The sequence below is a fragment of the Cucurbita moschata genome, unplaced genomic scaffold (assembly GCF_002738365.1).
Source record: "Cucurbita moschata cultivar Rifu unplaced genomic scaffold, Cmos_1.0 Cmo_Scf00020, whole genome shotgun sequence".
Taxonomy (NCBI): domain Eukaryota; kingdom Viridiplantae; phylum Streptophyta; class Magnoliopsida; order Cucurbitales; family Cucurbitaceae; genus Cucurbita; species Cucurbita moschata.
In genome coordinates, this window is record NW_019268536.1 from 2,475,127 (window position 1) to 2,498,545 (window position 23,419).

The window sequence follows — 23,419 nt, forward strand, 5'->3', positions numbered from 1 at the left end:
CAAATTATTACAAAATATGATAAAAAAAAAATTAAAGTATAATATATAATTAAAGATGAATGGATTAAGAGATATAATAACAAACATTGATTTTTGGAGATTATCTCAAATTTTCATCACAGAAATTAACAACAAAAAAAAAAGGCTACAAAAACAAAATCAAAATCAAAATCAAAGAGACAAAAAAAGAAACAAAGATAGTGCAGTTTATGAATGAAGTCTCTTTGAAATTTTCTCACTTGGAACCCTAAACCCTGCAAACAAACACATGTACCCAAATTAAGATGTTAATTTTATGATTGTGATACACCCAACAATTCCTTTTTACTTACGTGCACTCGAACATGGCTAGTTTTTGTTAGTACGAGTCTCTTGGAGCATTGCATCTGAAGCACTCCATCCTACTTGCAAAGTTATGTTCGTTACATCCCGACCTGCAATTTCATCATTCATCATTATTTTTTTTTACTATAGTAGGTAAATTAAAATAGTGGATGTTGAGGATTTTTGGGAGTGAGTTTTACGTTTGCTACTTTAGGGAATGGTCTAAAAGAATACATCTCCATTGATATAAAGCCTTTTGGAGGAGTCCAAAGCAAACTCAGGAGGGCTTATGCTCAAAATAGACCATATATATTTTTTAAATATTTAAAATTGAAAATATATTTAAAATAAAAAAAAGAAATAAAGACCTGGCACAAATCCAGTCACCGGACTTCCAAGCGGAGGCAGGGGAACGGGCGGGAGTAGCGAAAGCAAAAGGGGATATTCCGCGAGGAGTTGGACGAGGAAGGTCGAAGTCGAAGGCCGACATGTCGTCTTTGAAGGCCCCACATTTGAAGCAGCTTGACCGGCTTGCGAAATTGTGGGCTCCACAGTTGCCTACGCTGCAGTACCAGTCCCCGGGCCTGACGTCCGACCCGCCGAACCCGAATCCAGACCCAGCTCTTGCGCCGCCGCCGCCGGTCTTGGGATCGCCGCAGCGCTGGCAGATGTCCCTCCTCTGGAAGTTCAAGTGGTGGCAGGAGGTGCAGTTCCAGTCTCCGGGTCTGTTCATCTTCTGTGTCTGCAAATTTTATATTAAGATACTGGAAAATAAGAAATGGATCACAGAATACAGAGAGAACAAAAAGGATGGAGCACAAACCTTGAGAACAACAAAAATGGCTGATTTAAACAAACACAAGAGTGGGGATGGAATAGCTAAAGAGGGGAAGGGAACTCAGGTTTATATACACCCAAATCCCACTCAAAAACTCACCTTTTTTCCCTTTCATTCTTTTCATATATATATATATATATATAAAAGATATTACGTACGAGAAGGCGGTAATGTTTACGATGTGTATACGGGTTGTGTTGGAAATTTTATTGAATTAGTCGGGTGGGTGACTCTAAATAATCTGTATAGAATTCATGATTCAACTCAAACTCTCTATTTTTTAAAAATTTCTAGATATTGTAATTAAAATTTTATAAAATACAAATATAAATATTTATAGAGCACAATGAACTACTAAACGTAGTTAAGTTAAATATTTTTAATTTTTGTAACAATCATAAAATTATGGTTTGTAACTCAATTTTTAAGCACCTTACCAAAATAAGGTGAAATCATATGAATTTTTCTATTTTCCACCAAAGGAAATCTAACACAATCTAGCCTTTTATGATTTGGTTGGGTAGTTTGAGTTGGTCAAGTTTTCACGTCATATGAATAATTCTACTCTACGGGGTGCTTATTCCTACTCCTTTTCTTTTCTTTTTGTTTCGGGCTCGAATTGACATTTGGAATGTCCACGACTTACAACAAATGTTATGTTTACCTGATATTTTGAAAAAATTAAACCGGTGAAAATTCAATGACCAATATTAAAAAATAATTATACAATATAATAAACAATTATGATTTATTTCAATCACAATTTGTATTCTTTTATAAAAGCAAACCATTTTTTTATCTCACAAACTTTAGAAAAATTTGAATATCCTCCCCTAATGTACATTTATTTAGCTAATATGTTTAAAAAGTGAACAATGTCGAAGCCTTTTCAAATATTCAAAATTGTTCTGATTCTCATATGACCTCTCAAATTTTATATAAAGCATATCAACAATAAATTATTAGACGGAAGACTTAAATTGATAAACTAAGATAGATTTCGTCTTTTCTATATAATTATAGAGATATTAGTATAACATTTAGTACATAAATGTTGAGAGTGGAGTAAGGTTAATTGGAGAGAAATTAGGGGGGGAAACAGTGAAATTCAAAAGAGGAAAAAAAGGGGAAAGGATTTAATTACAATTCAAAAGGAAAAATGTGAGTTTCAATAAAGGGTTGTGATGAATAACCAAGCCTTGGATGTTTCATTTTGACCATCTTTTCTCTTTTCTCTCTTCTTTTTTCTCTCTTCTTTTTCTTTTCTCTCTTCACCCACATCTCTCTCTCTCCCTCTCTCCCTCTCTCCCTCTCTCCCTCTCTCCCTTCCTAGTTCTTTCTTAACCCACAGCTATGGTATTCTCTCTTTTTCACCCACACCCATCAAATCTCTTTCCCTCTTCACCCACATCCATAAAATGGCTCTCTCACTTCCTCTCTCTCTCTCTCACCAAAAGAGGAAATGTGTGTGTGTGTGTGTGTGTGTGAGAGAGAGAGAGAGAGAGAGAGAAAAGGAGGAGAAGTGGCATCCATTCTCTTGGGGAAGGGTAAAGGGGAAGAGGGTGAGAGAGGGCCAAAAACTGTAAAGAAGAGAAAGAGAAAAAGGAAAGTGAGGGTGATTCGATTCTCCTTGGGAATCACTTCCATGCATCACCACCACCAACTCACTATTTATATATCCTCCATAATCTCTCTCTCCCTCTCCCTTCCTTTCTTTTCTAACCCTCTTCTCTACTCTCAAGTTATTGGCCACTACTACGTCTATATCTATCTATCAAATACATCCATCAGAGGTACCCAATCCATAAGAGTGAGACAGACAGAGAATAATAACATATGTAGTTAAAAGACCTTTCATCTTTCGGAATCTTAGCCGCTTTTCCAAACAAACCTATGACACTAAAATTTTCATCTTTTCTTTACCTCCTTTATCTTAAAGTCTTTCTTATTTCTTTTACTTTACAGTTGTGTTCTTTTCCTTTTCATCTTCCTTGTTTTTATCTCACATGCCTAATCATCCAAAAACCCTTCCTTCTTTTCTAACATTCATCTTCAGAAAAACTACGTGTTCATTGTGATGCACATTTAATCCCTATTCTTTACACTATAGGGAAAGCAAAAAAAGAGACCACTTTCATGAATTTTCTTGCATTGCTGCTGAAACTTCATTTTGGTCATCAGAAAGCATACACATCTAGACTGCTGTTAATTTGCAACTTATCCATACTGATATAAGTGGATTCAACAGCATGCTTCTACTACCCGATCAAAACCCATTTTTAGACGGTATCTAATATCATGAAGATGAAATGTTGGTACCTTGAATGAATGCCATTTGACCTCTCTTCTATACTTCAGATCGTTTTTATGCACACAAAAGCACCCGAATGCTATAATACGGGCTTTCGGGAATTCGGAAAACAAGTCGTTGGTGCAAAAATCATCACAACCCCTTTCTACTCTGGTGAATGGAGCTTCCTGCACTTCGTGCACCAACAGATGCAGTTGAAGGATATAAGTCCCTGGGATTTGTCGAAGCACTTGCTCGAGATCCATGAACTTGGTGAGGTGATCCTGGGACTGACTCGTTTGCTTTTGCAGCCTCAACTTCCAAATTCCTGGCTTCCTCAGCCAGCAAAGCTAACTATTTTAAACAAGTATCATCAGCCTTCAAGAACATATTAGAACTATCTAATACTCTTTTGTCAAATCATGAAGTAACATTTTGAATTCATCGGAGCAAATAGATCAAAAAACTAATGCGCAGAAAATGTCCCCTTTGAGTCCATGTCATAAAATCCGTGAAATCTATCTATGCAGATGGGAGTTTTTGGAATCAATTCATACCCGAATTTCATTCTCTTTTGCACGGTCCTGAAGTGCACTTATGACAGGACTAACACTGCAAGCAATGAAAAGGGAAGTAAGAACAATTCCAATCAATGGGCATTTTAGGCAAACGGAGAACAAAAGATCCCAAATTAATGGTTGAGGCAGCATGTGAACCCAACCAATATTCAATCAACTTGCACATTGAAGCCTGATATGTTGATGTGTGATGTATGAATGTCAGCGGATGCACTTTCCCATCCCTATGGGAAAGAAAAAGCAATGAATAGAGTCAATAACAAATAGATTACAGAACCATTTTGTATAAATTAGGAAACTATGCTCCAATGGATTAACTAAATAGAGAACCATTTACTTCATATTATACAAGACGGCTTGGTTATAAGCTGATCTCTCCTCTTCAAACAGAACCTGCTGTAAATCTGTAAAAGACATTAATGGTGAATCAAGCTTTATGAGCGAGGCAGTTGGCATAACATGAAGAGGAATCTCCTTCCTTGAGAATGCGGCAGCACTGGAAGCAAAAGAAAACAATTTCACAAGATTTAGACTTCCTAGTCAGAGTCTGCCAGCTCCAGAAAAAAAATGACGATGAAGAACGATACTTCAGTAAAGAAGAACAAAATAACAAAGACAATTTCTACATCGGACTCCCTATTAATGCAGAGCTACATAACTTAACTGAGTTGAGAAATCATTACAAGATAAAACCATTATTTAGATAACAGTATGATAAGCAACCACCTAGAAATCTGCACTTCATAACCCATACCTCATTTCAATATTTGAGCGGTGCATTGCTTCTTGCATACTTTCAGACAAGTCCATTGGATCAATATCAGTAATTCCGCTGTTTGCATTCTTAGTAAGATAGCTTCCTCCGATTTTCCCTTTTCCTTGATAGTTGGTGTCAGCATTAGCAAAGAAATAACCCAACTCCGAAGATCGTCCAGTTCCCTGTAGACAAAGTCAAACAAGTCATACACACCAATCATGGGGAATTGTTCACTGCGCAGCACTTCAAAAGTTTAACAAAATTGAACTCGCAGAACCGAATAGTTATATAATATCTGTGGAGAACTTGCTTAGATGTCTCCTTGATGACAAACAGTAACCAAGTAACTTCAATTAATCAGTAGACAATTACTTCATGTGATGGCAGAGAAACATTCAACTAAAAAATGTCACATTACGATGGTGATATCATCCCATTTTTTTTCGTAGAGTTGGACCAACGTTTTCCAGATACAACAAGGTGCATGGTAATTGGAAGCTTCTGTACTATCTTGAAGGAGTTACATCTTATTCACAGAACATGAGTACGCTATATTATTTGCAAGAGCATCTCATCCGTGATCCAAGAGTGTAAAACAAAAGTTTTAGCAAAACACAGTTGCAGAATTAGTTTACCAATTGGCATGAAAACGAATCGGTAGAGATTGATTGAAGAGATTTGTCTACAGACGTGAATACAAAATTCTGGGATGTCCAGCTTTACCCCCAATCAGAGCAGAGAAAAGATAGAAAGGGAGAATTCAACCAAGTACGTGCCTGAATATGAGACTCAAGAGTATAGTAAGTTATTGTTATTCTGTGTAAGTTTTCAAACTTTAAACCAGGGCACAACTCATAAAGTACCCAATTAAAGTTTTCAAAATGTCTTAAGAGTCAAATGTGTTTCCCCATAAACAAACAATGCTATCTACAATATCATGTGTGACAGAAAATTGACGCTTTGGCAAAGCCTTCTGCTCATCATTCAACTTAAGCAGGCTATATGAATGACAACATCCAGATTCAGGTATCTTTGTAATGAATATATGTTGTACTTGTACCTTAAGAGTTCCAGCAATCATTGAATCACCAGTATCCTGTTCAGGACTCTCCCTTGGTCCATAGCCCACATTTGCTGATAAGTTATCAGAGGAACTCAATGAAGATTCAACATCAATCACTGAATTTCGATATACAGGAGACAAAGAAATAGGTCTTGATTGGTGATTTTGCTTCCCATCCGAGGACTGAAAAGCAATAACTTGAATTCTTCCAACCTGATATTTCCCAACTAAATATGTTTAGCAAACATGCAAAAGATAATTCTCCAAAGCAATACAACTATTCAAACCTTATTTGCATCTTCACTAAAGCAGGAAAATATCAGCCCAATAAACCCAGAATCAAGGAGCTGATATGTCCCCTGAGTTCGAACATCTGCAAGTAAGATTTTCATGATTGAAAATTTCTTTTCTTTGATTGAGAAGAGCAAAAAAAAAAAAAAAAAAAAAAAAAAAAACATCTTCTAATACATAAAATTAAGGAAACTCCTAAGCCAAAGTTGTAGCAAAGACATAATGTACAAGATTGGGGGCAATGGACCCAAACTCTGACATGAAAGGTCGATTATAATCTCATATAACATAGAGATATCCGCCAACTCTTATGAAATGTTAGTTTTCAGAAGGAATATGAAGAGGAAAAAGAAACTGCACTGACGAAATTTTCAGGTCTACTTTCTTAATTATTACAATCATCAGAACAGACAAGTTCAAGACAAAATTTTCAGTGCTCTACTCTAAGCACACTAGCACCAAAAGAAAGCCTGAAACATAGGGGAAAGCAGATGGAGATGGAAAACCAACTCATCGAAGATGGGTTACAATTAGACATCATAGACAAGTCAATACTAACCAACATGTGAAGGAAGCACTGTAATATGAGGATGTGAATGGTACCACCCAATAACTCTTGTTGTTCTCCCAGTCATTGCTGTCATTCTGTTCTATAAAATTAAGTATATAACAATATTGAAAAAAATAAAAATAACTTCATATAGATTTAATCACTAGTGGAAGAACAAATAACCAAAAGATTCATTCGGGTTTTGATTTTTTTTTTTTTTTAAAAAAACAAGTAACAAACTACTCATCTTCAAATTTGCATAATTAACCTACTTACGTTAAACTGCTTCACAAAGCTAGCAATGGTTTTAAAAATCAGTTTCTACCATTTTCTACTCTCAAAAGTAGAGAACATAATGAAATTCGATCACTCATAAAATTTAACAAGGCCCCATAGAACAACCTCCTCTATTCCTCTTATAACCAGTAAAAAACTATATTAAACTAGGAAACTGATTGTTCAATAGAACTTTTTTCTTTCTTATTTTCCACTTTGCTAGATCCCCAATAATTTAAACATATACCATACAAAAACATTCTTCATCATAGTACTTGTTTTTCTCAAAGTTTGTACCCACCCTAAGGTGGCCTAGACTCTAGAGACATCAAAGGTTTTCTTTATTAAACTCGCCCGAAAATTTGAATAGATGATCTTTAGATAGGTGTCACTCAGAGACCGCAGGCCTAAGCCAATGGGGCCACTCCCTAGGGCTCATAGTATAAATATTTTCATTTGTCAAGACCATTGACAAATAATGGATTTAAATGATAAAGTAAAAGAAGATGCACTACAGAGGATGCATCAACATGAACTGAGAAGAATAGGACAATGTCTAGAAGATGAAGAATTTCATAAAGATAAAAGAAGCGAAGGATATCTCAGCCTGGGCAGATGCAGCAGCCAATTGTTCAGGATGAGTCTCCACGCGGTCCTTCCTTCTGTCAGACCGCGTCTGAGGCGATGCTCCCCAAATTAGTGCAGTTACACTACCATTTTCTGAATGCTGCAAAATTTCGTGGTCAGGAAGACGCAGAACCGAAATAACAACTACCTTATAAAAAGAAAAACATACCACCCTGAAAGAAAAGGCATGAAAATGGCTTAAAGCATAAAGAATCAGCCATGAAAAAACGAAAAAACAAAAAAACAAAAAAAACAAAAATTCTCAAACTCTAGAGAGAAATTGTAAAATGAATATCTCTATACTGTGTTAGCCAGTGAATCATAATTCATATAGACTGTCTAACAAGAGCAAGAACAGTACTTAACGTAACAAATTCACACGAACTCTTGTGAAAAAGAAACCAAGTCCATTTCTAACAAACATCATTTGGAGTCGGAAGACTCTACAGGTAGCACCACAAATACCATTCCTCACCCTGAATTTTACAAAATGACCAAGGAATCAATTAACTGAGCCAAAGGAGAACAAAAACAAGAGAAAATAAGCAAACCAACATAAAGCAACCAATCAAACCTATGTTCAAATAAACATCCAAGACAAGCAACCAAGCCAACAAATATACACCAAGAAAACCAAATTAAAGCAAAAGCCATAGCAGATTATGCAAAATGAAGGAGAATGGGCTCAAACAAACTCGGAAAACCTTTAAAATAGGGGATAGTAAATTGCAGAGTGGAAATCTAGAGAGTGACCTCAATATCGCCAAGGAGAAGTCCCATGATTTCTTCAGTCTCCGTGGACAATGCATGAGTGAGGCAAGTAAACCAGACATCTTCGGACATCTTAACGCCCGTCAGAGACATTTTTCGATCACCGTTTCTATGAATTCCAAACTCTCCGTAGAAAATGAATGAAGGAAAAGAGAGATTCCGAAGGATTTCCAACTTTCAACAAAGTCACTGCCGATGATTCGGACCTTGAGCAGCAGATCGAGCAGCAATACTATACGATCGTGCATATAATTGATGATATCTGATTGATGACTATGCGATTTGTACACGTATCCTTTTCTAAATATTCTTATATTTAAAAATATATATATATATATATATAAATGGTTGTATTTTAGGAAAAACAAGACCATTTGGTAAATTAATAAAAATATTACTAAACTTTCTATTTTCTTCAAAAAAAAATAAAAATAAAATAAAATAAAATAAATATCTAAATAATTTCGATAATATTTTTTAATTTTTAAACAACAATTTTTTTTTGTTAGTTTTGAATATAAATGATTATTATTTCATTTATATTATACTCTCCTTATTAAAAAAAATTCATGAAATTCTAACATTAGACACTTTAATCTTTATAAAAATAAAATTCAGAAAATTTATTACCACTTATATGAAAAAAAAATTATTATTTTTAAAAGTTTATAAATATTTTTTAAACCTAATAATATGTTTTAACTTCTCAAAAAAGTGTTAAAATATTTGTTTAAAGTTCAAAACATTTAAAAAAAAAAAATTCATAGTTTTTATAATGTGTTTTTTAATTTTAAAAATAATTTTAAGTTTAAATTTAATTAATTTAGTCGATTATTAATATAAAAATTTAGAGTTAAATATTCAAAAGGTTGAAGTATTTAAAATTAAAATTGTAACCGTTAGGACATCGCTCACAAATATTAATCTTTAAAACGCATGGAAAAGATTTCCACGTCCTTTCAAACGCGCTAGGAAAAAGTTTCCCCTTATAACGAAAAAATTTCCACCTCTCCAATCAACGTGGGATATCACAATTCACCTCGTTTCGAGTTACTCTCAATTTTAAAACGCGTCTACTACAGAGTTAAAGAAAAGTTTTATTTACGGTAAATAAATTGTAAATAAATGATGTAAAAAATAAAAAACTAAACACGAGAATAATTTAAATTAGACCATAATTATAGATATATATATATATATATATATATATATATATATATATATATATATATATATATATATATTTATTGTAGTTTATGGCGTGTAGAAACTAAATTGTTACGTCAGACTATATAATAAAAAAAATATAAAGACTAAATGTTTATAATGTGTAGATACTAAATTATTACTCTCATACCACCAAAAATTATATACAAAATTTGTGGTCAAACTTGTGGTAAACACATTTCTTTATTTGATTGGTCGGATAAAAGCAGCGTACAGTAATTTGATAGGAAGAGATACATGTGATTGTAAAATTTCACAAGCAAAAAAGATAAACAATTAATGTATAAAGGTATGAAACTAAACCCTTTTGCTAAGTCCCAACCATCCATCGGAACCGCCTGTATCTCTGTCTTCCACGTTTCCGGCGAAAATCCCCAACTATCCATCGGAACCGCGGAGCTCTTTCCGGCGAAAATTTCATCGACGGTGAGTGTTTTCACTTCTTTCGGCTCACAGCGACATACCGGTTTATTTTTATCTTCTTTCTTTTACTCTCTCAATTTCTGCATTTCTCGACCTAGCAGTGTGTTGATTCAGCTGTATCTGGTTTCTGGTAGTGCTATTCTAAGTTTTTCTGGATCTGTGTCATTGCCTTAACCTTTAATAATTTGTGCGATTAATTCGTGGCCGTTTCTATTTATTGGGTTTCGAATAATTGTATCACTAAACTTGTTGCTTTTTTTTTGTTTTTTTTTTTTTTTTTTTTTTTTTTTTGAGTTGGCTGTCCTCTTGTAATTCCTTCTATATGATGATGCTTAAGCCTAAAAAAATTTGTTTTTCTCAAGGAATTCATTCCTCATTTTTTTTCATTTTGTCATTGTACATTGATATATGTTACTGTTTGACTCCAATTTGCTGAGTCTTGAATTTGTTGTCTACTTCAGATAATCTACTTGGACATTGCTCGTTTAACAGAGTATTATAATTGGAACAATGGCGAAGTCATTATCAAGCTTGCTCTTCAAAGGCTTGGCAGGTCTTCCAGCTACTCGCACTAGCAGAATAGTACGGTTTGAGGAAATCACATTATCATATTTGTACTCTGAGTTCTATTGTCCTGTTTCGTAGGTTTTAGCTTTTGAATTGTTTAGTTGATCATAGGCGTGAGTTTGTGGAGATTTTTATTTCTCATTTTTATGCCATTTGAAAATCATGGAACCATGTTCAAGTATCCCTATGTTCCCTTTATCTCACACATCTATCCTGACTTTGAAGAAAGAGATCTGTAGGCTATCTATTTTTCTGGGGTTTAGAGATGTATGCTTAAGTATAATGCCTATTTTGTCATAGTATTTTCTATTACTCTTGATCACAACTTCATTTGGTTAGATTATAAATGTTGTTTTCTTTATTATGGTCACATTAGTTTTGTTGTATTTGAAGTTTCCACATTAGATGGGGAGGAGAACAAAACACCCTTTATAAGGGTGTGGAAATCTTCCTCTAGCAGACGCGTTTTAAATCCTGGAGGGGAACCCCGAAAGGAAAATCCAAAAGAGGTCAATGTCGGCTAGCGGTGTACTTGGGCGGTTACAAATGATATCAGAGCCAGACGTCAGACGATGTGCCAACCTTCTCGTTGTTCCCTAAAGGGGGTAGACACGAGGCGGTGTGCCAGCGAGGACGCTGGGCTCTGAAGAGGGGTGGATTGTGATGCCCTACATTGGTTGGAGAAGAGAACAAAACACCCTTTATAAGGGTGTGGAAATCTTCCTCTAGCAGACGGCTTTTAAAGCCCAAAAGGGAAAGCCCAAAGAGGTTAATGTCTGCTAGTGGTGTACTTGGGCTGTTACAAATGGTATCAAAGCTAGACACCGAACGATGTGTCGACCTTCTCGTTGTTATGAAAAACTGCTACTACCTATTTGATTCTCGCATTTTTCTCTAATTTACATTAATCTTGCATTTAAAAAACTCTTATGTACGTGTAAAAGTTAGGCATTTACACTTTTAAAATGCTTATAAAAAAATTTAGTGTTTAAATCGATACAATTGTTAGTTTAGGGTTTCAATTGATATAACCTCCAAATTAGGACAATTTGATATTTGCGCTAAATTTTTTATAAAAAATTTGATGACTGCCACCTAGTGTGAAATTATATGGTAGAGAGGACATACAAATCATCATGATCTTACTTGAACATGATATATAAGAACTTTAGACTTAATTTTGATGTACATCCTTGAGTTCTAAGACAACATACAAATTATAAAAGTTGACCGACAAAGCTTACTATGATATATTATGGTGCCTCATTTTGAACTGTTGATAGGTGGTGCCTGGGTTTAATTACCAGCATGGAATGAGATACTCAACGACTGTACCTAATGATCCTGATACTCATGATGATTTCAAACCTACTAATAAACTTGAGAATTCTAGCCTTTCTTTGAGGGATGTTGTTGAACAGGTATGTATGCTTTTGCGAAAGAACTGGCAACATTTATCTAGGAAGCACATTAGAAACTATGTGCTTTCCCTTTTCCTTTTTTTGATAAGAGAAAATTTCATGATTAAATGAAACACACAAAAGGGACAAAAAGTAGAAAGTTATTTGTTTAAGGGTGTGAGTTGGATGTGAGGAATTTAAAAACAAGTACTAAATTTCGTTCTGTATTGTTATTAGGATGTACAGCAAAATCCTGTGATGATTTATATGAAAGGGGTGCCGGATGCTCCTCAATGTGGATTTAGCTCTCTTGCTGTTAGAGTGTTGAATTTATATAGTAAGTGTTCATTGTGTGTGCGTGTGTTTGTTTTAACGAGTATGTTCTCTTTTGGTTAAGCTTATTTTACGACGTACCTATTTGTTCTCCTGGAACGGAAATTGATGGTCTAATAATCCTATGTTTTGAGCCAATATTGTGTCTGTTTTCTTTGTTTGTAATGTGTGTAAAGAGTACATTATCACTATATGGTCTCCATACTTCAAATTACTGGCACAGTGATCGCTTATGTATACCATTATCTTGCTTCTTTATAATCACATGAATTTTGTTTGTATGGTCTTCGGTTTTCTGCTCATTTCTGCTACAATAATATAGTTGAATCTGTATTGAATTTTCTAATAATATAGTTGAATGCTTGTTCCGTGTCCATCACGGGATATAAATCCTTGCAACCCCACTCTGTTGCTTGTCTTCTTTTTCCGTGATTCTCATATGTTTAAGTATTGCAGACGTACCTTTGAGTGCTAGAAATATCTTGGAAGATGCCGAGCTTAAAAATGCTGTGAAATCCTTTAGGTATGCACTCTTCGATACCAGACTTTCTCTCGAAATATTTGATTCGAAAGAGATTAAGTCATCTCGAAATATTTGATTTGAAAAAGATTAAGTCATGTCTGCGTAATATTTGATTTGAAAAGGATTAAGTCAAGGATTAAGTCATGCATAGGTAAATATAATCTACGAAACTGCGAATGACTTATTAAATCAACTACAGTTTGTATGATGATATCTGCTACTTGGAAAACGTTTCCAAACAGCAAATATAAACTCATGATATTGTGATATCGTTGGTCGAAGAAGTAAAATTGTTATGAATATGTTGTGATATGAGAAATTTTTGTATGCAGCAACTGGCCAACATTTCCCCAGATTTTCATCAAAGGAGAGTTTATTGGAGGATCTGATATCATACTCAATCTGCATCAGGTATCCAATTTACAACCTACACAGTTCACTTCTCTTAGGATCGTTCAAGGATTTCTGGGTTTATTATCACTTTTTTTTCCCAGAAAACACGACTCAACATTATTTTCAAGGTGCCCCCTGTTGACATTGTTCTTATTCGTGTGTAGACCGGAGAATTGAAGGAAAAGCTCAATGATATTGCAGCGAATCAGAAGACTGAATAAGTTCTCAGTCACCAAGTATGAAGAAAGAGATATGGTTAAACCCATCTTCCATGGAGGGTTTGTGTTCAATCATTTGAACCTTTTTTTTATATTCCCTAATAAATGTGACTACCACTGTTATTATTATTATTATTATTTTTCCTCGTTTAGAATATTACATCACAAGTGATTAGCGAATTTGGAGTTACTATTTGTATGAATTTACTAAGCTATTTTTTTTCTTATAACGATTAGCGATTGAATAAAAAAAAAATAAACTTATCGGTTTCGATCCTTCCCAATAAGAAGCAACTGACTGATACATGCTCTGTTTCGAGCAACACCAGTTAGGATTCTAACAACATTGTAGGTAGATAAGGATTTCCTTCACGACGTATTGAGCTCGTAAGCTGGAACACATGTTTTGGCTTTGGTTGGCATCATGCCAGTAAGGGCACAAAGCCCTATTAACTCGTTCCTTTCTTTGCCAGTAAGGGCACAAAGCCCTATTAACTCGTTCCTTTCTTGGTACTCATCCTCATATACCCTGCATAGCGCTGCCGTGACGGTTTTAGTTTTAACGGGTCTCGGTGGGCCCCCAGAGCATGCCCACCGGCTAGGGACAGTGGTCCAGCGGTGTGCGAACTAGCTGGTGAGCCCATACTCGCACGTATGGGCTGCGTGTAGAGTATATGGTACACGTCCACGATTACCTGTTAGGATTACACCGTAGGGAAAACGAAACGAAAGATAGGTCTCATCATTTCATTGCATGTGATTGTTGCATTTAACCCAATAGTGGGGTCACTTACTGAGTATTTCTTTAAATACTCAAGCCATGTGCTACTACATTTTTCAGGTTAAGGCAAGGCATTCCTGTACGGCTGACGACGGCATCGCAACTCGAGATCATGGCACATGCATAGGATAGAATAGGATGTTTTAAACTTAAACGCTTATTTATTTTATTTCGGGTCTTTTGTTGTGTCGCTTTAAAGATGTTTTCGAAACACGTAAGTCCATGGCTGTGTTTTAAGCTAAAGGTTATGTTTTATGGAATTTAAATGAAGTCTTCCGCATTCAATGTTTATGGTACGTATATAGTAGCGACCTTAAATTAAGTAGAAAATTTCAGGTCGTTACATGATGTGTTTTGGTGATGCTCATATCAGCCCTTGATGAGGACCTGATGTGTTTTGGTGATAGCCATTTGGAACGATTTTAATGTATGATGTGTTTTTGGTGATACTCATATCAGCCCCTGACGAGGACCTGATGTGTTTTGGTGATAGCCATTTGGAACGATTTTAATGTAAGATGTGTTTTGGTGATAGCCATTTGGAACGATTTTAATGTAAGAAGTTGGTTTCGTTTTTTTTTAATCTAAAAAATGATAATAATAATAATAAATTAGAAATTATTTTTATAAATGGTAAAGAAAGTTAAATTTCACTTATTTCAATATATTAACCAATTAAATTTTCGTTTTTTGTAAATATATTTTCTTTAAAACAATACGATATTTTTTATAAATATTTCAAAATTATATTTTTTTTAGATATTTTAAAATTACAAAATAAATAAATAAAAATCTTGAGATAATAATAATAATAATAATCATAATAATAATAAATTAGGAATTATTTCTATAAATGGTATAGAAAGTCATAACTTTCACTCATTCCAATCTATAACAAATTAAATTTTTCTCAAATTAAATTTTCCTCTTAAATTAAAGTTCTCTCAAATTAAATTTTCCTCTATCACAATATCTTCCATTCCATCTTCTCCTTCCCATACTTATGAGGTATTTTCGTTTATTTTCTTATTTATTTTATTTTGGTTACGTAACATCAATTTTCGTTATTTCAAAACTAATATAGACAATATTGCAACTGATTACAACTAAAGCGTCGTCCATCTGAACGAGATTGATAACATTTGTACCAGCGTCGTCCATCTAAACGAGATTGATAACATTTGTACCAAAACCAATATCGTGGCAGAAAATAGAAGCATAGAGATAAACAATTTTAATGGTGGAGAACAAAACATCAATTTAAATGAAAATGAAATTACTGGCCTCTCATCTATATATAAATATAAAACTAAATTATTTTTATAATGTGTATGTATTTTATGTAACGGCAGGTGCTTCCAGACATTTGTATGAACGAGATGAACGATAATTGTCCAGACATTTGTATGAACGAGATGAACGATAATTGTCCAGACATTTATACGAGGACAATGTCGAAGTTGTCAAACAAAATATTCTAGACAAAAATCCAGCGGCTTTCGATCTAAAATAAGTGAGTGATTCTAAGAATGAGGAAAAAAGTAGTGTCGGGTGGTTATATTTTGAAAATAATTAAGAGCTTGAATACGTTCAGGTCGATGAGAACGAGGAAAATTTATCTTCAGAAGGAAGAGGATGCAAGTGCAAGCAGTCAATGTGTCGAAAAAAATACTAGGAATGCTTTCAAGTTCATTTTCAAAATATTGGTAGAAGAATAATACGTTTTTTTTCCGAACACTTTTGTATTAATCTGTTTCTATGATTTGCCGAAAGGACTTTCTTGTACTGCAGCATGTTCTTGTCGATTATGTAGTAATCCTCATGGTGCCCGAACAGGTTTGAATTTGAAAAAAATGTGTTTAATAAATCTCTAAATTTTATGTTATATAATTTTTAAAGTATTAGAGTTTTAAAACTTTTTAAAACTCTTTCTTTATTTATTGATTTTCAGAAGGAGAATCATGGGGTGGAAAGTCAATTGATCAAGAATTCCAACCATTTTTAAGGAATTTTGATCAATATTCGAGTAATTGGTGAAACGAAAATAATGGGAATTGAGAATTCTGAAGATCCCGCTCTAGTATCGCATGTAATGGAAGCTACTGCAAATAGGATCGAATTCAAATCTATCAACAGTTGTCAACGTCAACATTTGACATTCCAATAGGAGGGATCGAGCTCAAATCTGATGATAAACTTAGGAGGCAACCGGTTCAACTATCAAATGAGGCCTAATCAAATGCTAGATTTAAGATTGCATCAACAGACAAACAATGAAAGGAGGCATAATCTCCCGAATTATAACACTTTCTCTATTAGATAACACGTAACAAGTTTACACGTAGTTAAAACAAAAAATCAAAGATTATATTACTGTATATTCGAATTTAGTTATGTTTAAAAATTCATATCCAAATGGTTAAGATTTTATTTTATTTTTATTTTTTTAATTTTGACGGAATATTATTACCTATAACTCATATAAATTTAATATTATGATTAAATTAAAAAAAAGATATTGTAATTTCATTTTTTATAAATTATTTATTTATCTATAATTTTAAAACCTAATGAACTTTTAAAAATTTGTTTATTAAATATGAAATTAAATTATATTTTTCTATTTTATTTATAATTTTAAAATAATTATTATTTGAACATCAAATCTAACTTACATTTTTATTATTTTCTATTAGATATGATTTGGAGTAATTTCAAATTGTAACGAATTTTAATTAAATTTTATTGTTTGTTATGAATATTTTTTTGTTAAATTCTTTTTAAAAATAATCCTATTTCGCAAGAACTCATACAATTTTAAAATAAATTATATAAAAAAAATATTTAGATAAAAGGGAGTTAAAAAGAAATTAAATTAGTCAACAAACATTTCATATTTTAAAAACATATTAAAATTCTTAATAGAGAAAAAAAAAGAACCATAAAATAATTTTCTTTAATTAATATATAAATTTTTAATATTAACAAAAAAAAAAATTAATTTGATCACCAGGTACTTTCATCATCCTAACACCTCCCCTCACGCCTCCACTTAGTCATTTTTTACTGCCTTTGTGCCTTCGGCGAGGCTTGACTTCTCTTTCTTTTGGAGTCATTTGTTCAACATTGGAAGATTTACCAATCTATTGGCTTAGGGCATGACTATGATACCATGTTAGACAAACACGACTCTCCACAATGATATGATTTTGTTTAATTTAAACATAAGCTCTCATGTCTTTGCTTTGCCTCACCTCGATAGAAAGAGTATTTTTTTTGCTTATAAACTCATGATCATTCCTGAATGAGCGGACTTGGAACTTTCATCATCCTAACAATCCTAACAATGATAATGGAAAACTTTGTCACCGTGTTCACGTTGGAGTGTGGTCAATTATTAATATGGAAAACATTAATAATTTCATGAAACTAAGAAATGAGCTCAATTATTAGTACTATAAAATTAAGAACACGTCCAAAACTTATAGCCTACTCAAACCAAAAGCAGCGTCTTCTTTGTTATCAGCTACTACAGTTGAAAATTGAGTATTGAAGAACGTTCAGCGATAGCCCTCAAGTCCCAGCCTCGAGTTCAGCCAACTACACACTTCGTTCATCTCTTTCGGGACCGTGTAATGTCCGAGCCTGCAAACACCAGTAATCAATCAACACCCTTTTGACCCTTTTCATTTTGCTTATTCAATTTTATGCTTTTGAAATGAATACTACCGTACCCTTCTTGGCTTTTGAAAATTAGGGTTCTAAACCCAGCTGTGCTCAACGACTGCGCTGATTTCTCTCCGTACTTCATAGGTACTACCTCATCAGCTGCATTTTTGGTTCATAATCGATGAAATTATTGAACGTATCAGTTTATTTTCCCCTTTAAACATTTGAGAATCGATGTCTTTTAAACAAATGCTGTGTTCTGATGGTTGAAATCTTCAATTTGAAGTATATTTGTATGCGTAAGATTTAGATACCCACCTGTTCCATGAAACTGTAAGATAGGAATCGATGCTGCTCGCCTTGTAGCCTCGTGTGATGCTTCAAATTTATTCCTTAAGCCCCTGTATGCCATTTTCAGTATATTATTTGATTCTATATGAACACTTATCATTCATGGACATTTTTCCCCCAAACAACATACCTTGACCCAGGAAGCCAGCCACTAAGCCCAACAACCGCCCTAAGGTAGATGGGGTATGGGACTCCATTTCCATACTTTCCAAGAGCACAGCAAGTTGCAGAGTAAAGTGCCATTGCAGCTCCCATACTGAACCCTCCAATCCCAACTTTTACTGCCACAAATGGTTGAATTAAAGAAATTTATTCTCCATCAAGTTGGGGAACAGATAATTTAGTATATATAAAGATTCCCAGATTGTTATAAGTCTTAGCTGTTTTGTAGTTCTCTAAGCTTACCATCAGATGGCTCTGCAGACAGTAAGTTTACAATATGGGCAGCTGAGGCATCGAGACCTTCCCAATCGTCTGGACCTTCTTCTGAAAACTCTCCCACATCAAACCCTGATAAGAAAGAATCACATGGAACAGTTTTAGAAAATATGGGCTTAGGAATGAAAACTTTGAGAAAAGTAGGATGTTGAACTAACATGCAGTGCAAGGAAAGCCTCCGAGTAGAGATACCGGTCGAGTTGGAGCGGTTGGACAAATCCATTTGATCTGTGTATGTGAAAGAAATTGTGATTAGTATAGGGAGGAAGATACCCATTTGATTGTATAGAATTATGTTTCTTACGTTTGGAAGATGAAGGGTTTCCAGGAGCTGAGAAGAGCTGCAGTTAAACAGAGAAAAAAAGCAAGAAAGCAGAACTTATTAGATTGGTTATTAGCAACAATATCATAGAATTAAAGCACAGAACCTCTAAGACAACATCCTTGGAAAAGTTTAAAACTCTAGGGAAGAGTATGAACATGTTGACATTCTGAGACCACCTTTCCCTTTGTCATTTGGCTTAGGAAACCCTTCTTAAAGAAGGTAAAATTACTTTATACAAAGGGGAAAGGAATAAGCTGTCCACTGTTGATGGCAAGCTAGTAAAATAAACATCCAACATAGACAGTCACAAATTTCTCTGCAAGAAACCTTAGTGCTTAGGCTAGCTTCAATGAAGCTCATTAAACAGCTATCAAACATGTTTGATTATTTGAGTATAGTGTTAGATAACTCAGGTTCTTATATGAACAGTCTTAGATAGCTCATTTACATGAAGTTGAGCATTTAGAGGACAAAAAGAGGCATTACCTAGAGCCATTATCACCAAGGCCATGCAACCAAACAATGGTGGCCTGGTGTTTTCCTTTGGGCCTCACAACATGTGTCCTTCCAAATTCTAATGGCCTTCTTGCTGATGATCTACTGCCTGCAGTTTAGCCACCAGAATGTGTAACTTCTATGAATCATGAACTGTTAGATTATAGAAAACAACTAATCTATACGTTAAAGGGAACATCAAGAGGGACAAAGATGGAGGCTTCAAGCAAATGGGTGTGCATGGAAAAAGAAATGAGAAGGAATGTGAAAAGTAAACAAACCAGAGCTGATATTAGAATGTGAGTGGCTCATATTGAAAGTTAAGAGGCACTTGTGAATATATGCAATAACCCCCCAGGAGTGTAATATGCTGTGATGTAGAAAAACAACAATGAAAATGTCTATTTATAGCCAATTTGGTGATGTGAAAGTGGAATAAAATGTGGGAGAATATGAATCACTATGGTAGTGTGGTTTGTACACCAGCTGCACCGTGCACCAAATGGCCAAGAAACTCAGAAAAGGAGAGGCATCTGTGAAAAGGAGAAGTAAAGACAAGGACAAAAGCAGGAAATCTTTTTAAGAAACACAAAGAATCCCAGCAGGCAGAGCACATCCATCCATCCATCCATCCATCCATCCGCAACGCTCCCAGCTAGGAGAGAGAGCTCTGGATTTGCAAAATAGAGAGAATCTATGCTTGTGGGCACTGGGGAGCGGCCAGAAATAAAGCAAATCCAATGAAAAACTTCAAGAATATTACTAGAAACTACAAAGAACAACCCAACCCCTCAGTTTGTCGAAGGAAATATCTATAATCAATCATTTTTAATGAATTTCTGATTGATACCATTAACCAGAAAGTGAGGTTGGCTCGAGTGTCCATTCTATCTAATTTAAGTAAGAACAAATATCTAAAATTGCAGTGCTAAGTAATTTTATCTTATATTCTGTATTTGTATGTTTATTCTATAATTGTTCATATGTGGTTACCAACCTGGAATGATGCACAATAAAAAAGCATTTCAACTTTTTTCTCTGCTCTTTCTTCTCTTCTGCTTGCCAGTTCATTGTATTTTGATTGCTCTGAGACCCACTACAAAGACTACTTTTGTTTGTATCCATGCACACACGGCCACCATATTGACAACAAATCTAGCAGAATCAAATCATTATTATTTCATCTTCCAGGGTATTAGAATTGTTATCTTCTTGTTTTTATTGATTGATATGATTATGTAGCTGAAAAACAGAGCTTAAATGATCCATTCTTATCTGAGGCTCATGGAGGGAGACAAAAGTACTTGTTCTACAGCCTATAGATTTGCTAAATCTTTAGAAAAACTTCACATGACACAAAAACTCGTCAACATCATTCTCCCCAATATGGTTACCAAATCAAAGTTTTCCATATTACCCAATTCTTCTAATCACTCAATCTACTTCTTTACTTACCCACAAGAACATCATTTTACTTGGAAATATGCTCCTCTACTACTTCTATCTAACTTCAAACTTCAAAGTTTAGTGAGAATAGAAGTGTAACCGCCCAAGCCCACCGCTAGCAGATATTGTCCTCTTTGGGCTTTCTCTCATGGTTTTTAAAACGCGTCTGCTAAGGAGAGATTTTCACACCCTTTAGATGTTTCGTTCTCCTCTCCAACTGATGTGGGATCTCACAAGAAGTTTTTCATTTATCCTTTATGAACCGTTTAAACTCTACACTTCCACTGCTATGTTGAAACTTTTGAGGATCATTTTGGATGAGTTTCTGATGGAGGAGGGTCTGATAGCAGCAATAAGGAATAGAAAAATTTGGGTGTGAGGAATAGATTCTACAGCTGAAGAAGATGAGTTTGAGGACACGCTCACCACTTAGTGGCTACACAGAGGTTAGGTAGAAGGTCTCAGTCAATTTTACACCACTAACTTTTAGTCAGACCCAAAATGATGAAAACTTCAACTCTACAGGGTAGGCATCTTGGGATCAGATATCTCTCTTAATATTATCTTCATTCCTATCCCTTCCAACACCCCCTCCCCCCCTTTTGCGGCTTTACTGATTCAAGAGTAGTGGTGGGGTTGGAGCCTTCTTTCTTTCTTTCTTTCTTTTCTTATCTTCTTCCCTGAGATTCATTCTTATGTTAGCCATTGCAGTCGGGCTGTCGAGAATTTCCATTACTATTTTTCAGAATTAGTTCAGTTGCAAATGAATGCAAGCTTGGCTATGAAAAATGATCTGATTTTGAGAGCTTTAGCTTGAACTACCTGTTTCAAAATAAAAGGCAACTTGTGAGTGCATGGCAAAGAAGAATCTACACTTTTTGTGTGTTGGTCAATGTTTGGGCTCTTTTCCTTCCTTTATGGAAAGTTCAACCTTTTTGTTTGTCAACTCCTCCTCCTCCTCCTCTTCCTCCACCACCCACCCTTTAAAATGGAGAGATAATCCAACTTGATTATAGAATTGGTCTGTGTGCTTAATTGTGGGCTCATTGTTTTTCTAAACAAGAAACAACATATGCTGTTGGCACTATTCTTTGTTGGACATTAAAATAGTTCTTGTTCTTGTTCTCGTTCGGTTTGTCTGATTGGGTATTATGAGCATTTGAGCTTAATAAGAAAAGTTGTATGCATTTTAGAACAAAAAAGATGGAATCTTAACAGGTTTTTATAACAACATCAACTCTAATAATCTTCTTTTTATATTCACTTCATCATCTTGCTAGACTAGGTAGATTGAAAGCATAATATAGGCAAGAAGCAGGTGCAAATTCATGGACTAGACATTTGTGAACCACAGCTGAGTACTTTGATAATGTTTTCTGCTTTTCAATAATCAATTACAAGTTTGTTCATGATCTTTCTGCCTAATGGATTCTTGACTTTAAATTTTGTCGACAGATTTGTGAATTTTAAAAAATGTTGAAAAAGTCGAGTTGAAAGTTTGAGGACTTATTGACTCAAAACAATATTGAAAGTTTAGGAAGTTAGTAGATACTTTTTAAAGTTTTTTAGGGACTATTAAACAACATTGAAATTTCAGGGATCTTGTGTATGGACCCTACGTGATACAAATATGAAAGTTCTTAGACTAAACTTATAATTTTACTATTTATTATGTATCATTCATTTAGATCGATTGAGGATTGTTGGGAGAGAAATCTCCACGTCGGCTAATTTAGGGGTTGATCATGAGTTTATAAGGAATACATGTTCATTGGTACAAGGTTTTTTGAGTAAGCTAAAAACAAAATCATGAGAGCTTATGCAAAGTGGACAATATTATACCATTGTAAAGGGCTGTGGTTTTGAGAATAGAAAGAAAAAAAGAAAATAAAATTAATGTTCTTGATGTTTTAAATGAATAATATGAATAGGAATTTTAAGGTATTGATTACCGAACTTCTTTTGGTTGGGCTTTGGTGTTTAATTGAAATATTAAATAATTGGAGGAAAAAGGAAAGGAATAAATTAGTACAATATTATTATATTTTTCAAAATTTTGGTTTGGGTTTAAATAAATATTTTAATGGGGAAAATGATTCTATTTTGTTTAAAAGTTTCCATCTTAGTTTTTTTCTTAGATAGGTATCTCTTCTATGTTCCTCCACCATTATCCCAAAATTAATACTAAACTCTATTTTTAAATTATTTCTTCTTTAAAATCTTTTTAAACCAATTTTGCTCCAATAAATCTATTTTTTTTATTCGATCCCTAGCTTAGTTAACTGGTAACTCTACAATTTTGGTAACGTCGACAAACAAAAATAGAAATAACTTCATATACGTCGGTTTAGATATACGTATAATATTTGAATTTTCGCGAACTCAAAATAAAATAAAATATAATAATTGAGAACTCTCCCATTACTTCCACGTCATGGATGTTAGGAATCTTCCTACTTAGGCAC

General features: G+C 34.2%; 4 protein-coding genes and 1 long non-coding RNA gene across 13 annotated transcripts; 2 read left to right on the forward strand and 3 right to left on the reverse strand.

Annotated features, from left to right (window-relative positions):
• Window positions 1–72: 72 nt before the first annotated feature.
• Window positions 73–1,255, reverse strand: LOC111457775 (uncharacterized RNA-binding protein C17H9.04c-like). 2 transcript variants are annotated; one of them, XM_023100173.1, is made up of 4 exons: window positions 1,148–1,255; window positions 693–1,066; window positions 333–434; window positions 73–254 (listed from the first exon to the last, which is right to left on the reverse strand). In XM_023100173.1, exons 2-3 carry the CDS (start codon window positions 1,055–1,057, stop codon window positions 359–361), a joined length of 441 nt encoding a protein of 146 aa, XP_022955941.1. In that variant the 5' UTR covers window positions 1,058–1,066; window positions 1,148–1,255; the 3' UTR covers window positions 73–254; window positions 333–358. The 2 variants fall into 2 exon arrangements, with proteins under 2 accessions (XP_022955941.1, XP_022955940.1); XM_023100172.1 differs by having other exon boundaries at window positions 73–434.
• A 1,963-nt stretch (window positions 1,256–3,218) lies between these two features.
• On the reverse strand, window positions 3,219–8,633 carry LOC111457937 (lys-63-specific deubiquitinase BRCC36-like). 7 transcript variants are annotated; one of them, XM_023100389.1, is made up of 11 exons: window positions 8,348–8,632; window positions 7,764–7,767; window positions 7,569–7,694; window positions 6,701–6,788; window positions 6,138–6,223; window positions 5,848–6,063; window positions 4,785–4,969; window positions 4,368–4,526; window positions 4,174–4,254; window positions 4,010–4,064; window positions 3,219–3,806 (listed from the first exon to the last, which is right to left on the reverse strand). In XM_023100389.1, the coding sequence occupies exons 1-11, from the start codon at window positions 8,425–8,427 to the stop codon at window positions 3,606–3,608; spliced, it is 1,281 nt and encodes a 426-aa protein (XP_022956157.1). In that variant the 5' UTR covers window positions 8,428–8,632; the 3' UTR covers window positions 3,219–3,605. The 7 variants fall into 7 exon arrangements, with proteins under 7 accessions (XP_022956157.1, XP_022956156.1, XP_022956162.1 ...); XM_023100388.1 differs by lacking the exon at window positions 7,764–7,767; XM_023100394.1 differs by lacking the exon at window positions 7,764–7,767 and having other exon boundaries at window positions 6,701–6,786; window positions 7,569–7,687; window positions 8,348–8,485.
• Window positions 8,634–9,889: 1,256 nt separating this feature from the next.
• LOC111458037 (monothiol glutaredoxin-S15, mitochondrial) lies at window positions 9,890–13,730 on the forward strand. Of its 2 annotated transcripts, none has more exons than XM_023100531.1 (7): window positions 9,890–10,018; window positions 10,477–10,597; window positions 11,866–12,003; window positions 12,220–12,319; window positions 12,772–12,838; window positions 13,171–13,249; window positions 13,396–13,730. In XM_023100531.1, exons 2-7 carry the CDS (start codon window positions 10,526–10,528, stop codon window positions 13,450–13,452), a joined length of 513 nt encoding a protein of 170 aa, XP_022956299.1. In that variant the 5' UTR covers window positions 9,890–10,018; window positions 10,477–10,525; the 3' UTR covers window positions 13,453–13,730. The 2 variants fall into 2 exon arrangements, with proteins under 2 accessions (XP_022956299.1, XP_022956300.1); XM_023100532.1 differs by having other exon boundaries at window positions 10,508–10,597.
• A 3,923-nt stretch (window positions 13,731–17,653) lies between these two features.
• Window positions 17,654–19,932, reverse strand: LOC111457909 (acyl-protein thioesterase 2-like). Its single transcript, XM_023100357.1, has 9 exons — window positions 19,790–19,932; window positions 19,500–19,617; window positions 18,993–19,029; window positions 18,847–18,916; window positions 18,656–18,760; window positions 18,381–18,531; window positions 18,218–18,300; window positions 17,965–18,058; window positions 17,654–17,875 (listed from the first exon to the last, which is right to left on the reverse strand). The coding sequence occupies exons 1-9, from the start codon at window positions 19,818–19,820 to the stop codon at window positions 17,791–17,793; spliced, it is 774 nt and encodes a 257-aa protein (XP_022956125.1). The 5' UTR covers window positions 19,821–19,932; the 3' UTR covers window positions 17,654–17,790.
• LOC111457910 lies at window positions 17,702–18,212 on the forward strand. Its single transcript, XR_002713025.1, has 2 exons — window positions 17,702–17,887; window positions 17,988–18,212. It is a non-coding gene; the product is annotated as an uncharacterized LOC111457910 (long non-coding RNA).
• Window positions 19,933–23,419: the final 3,487 nt, after the last annotated feature.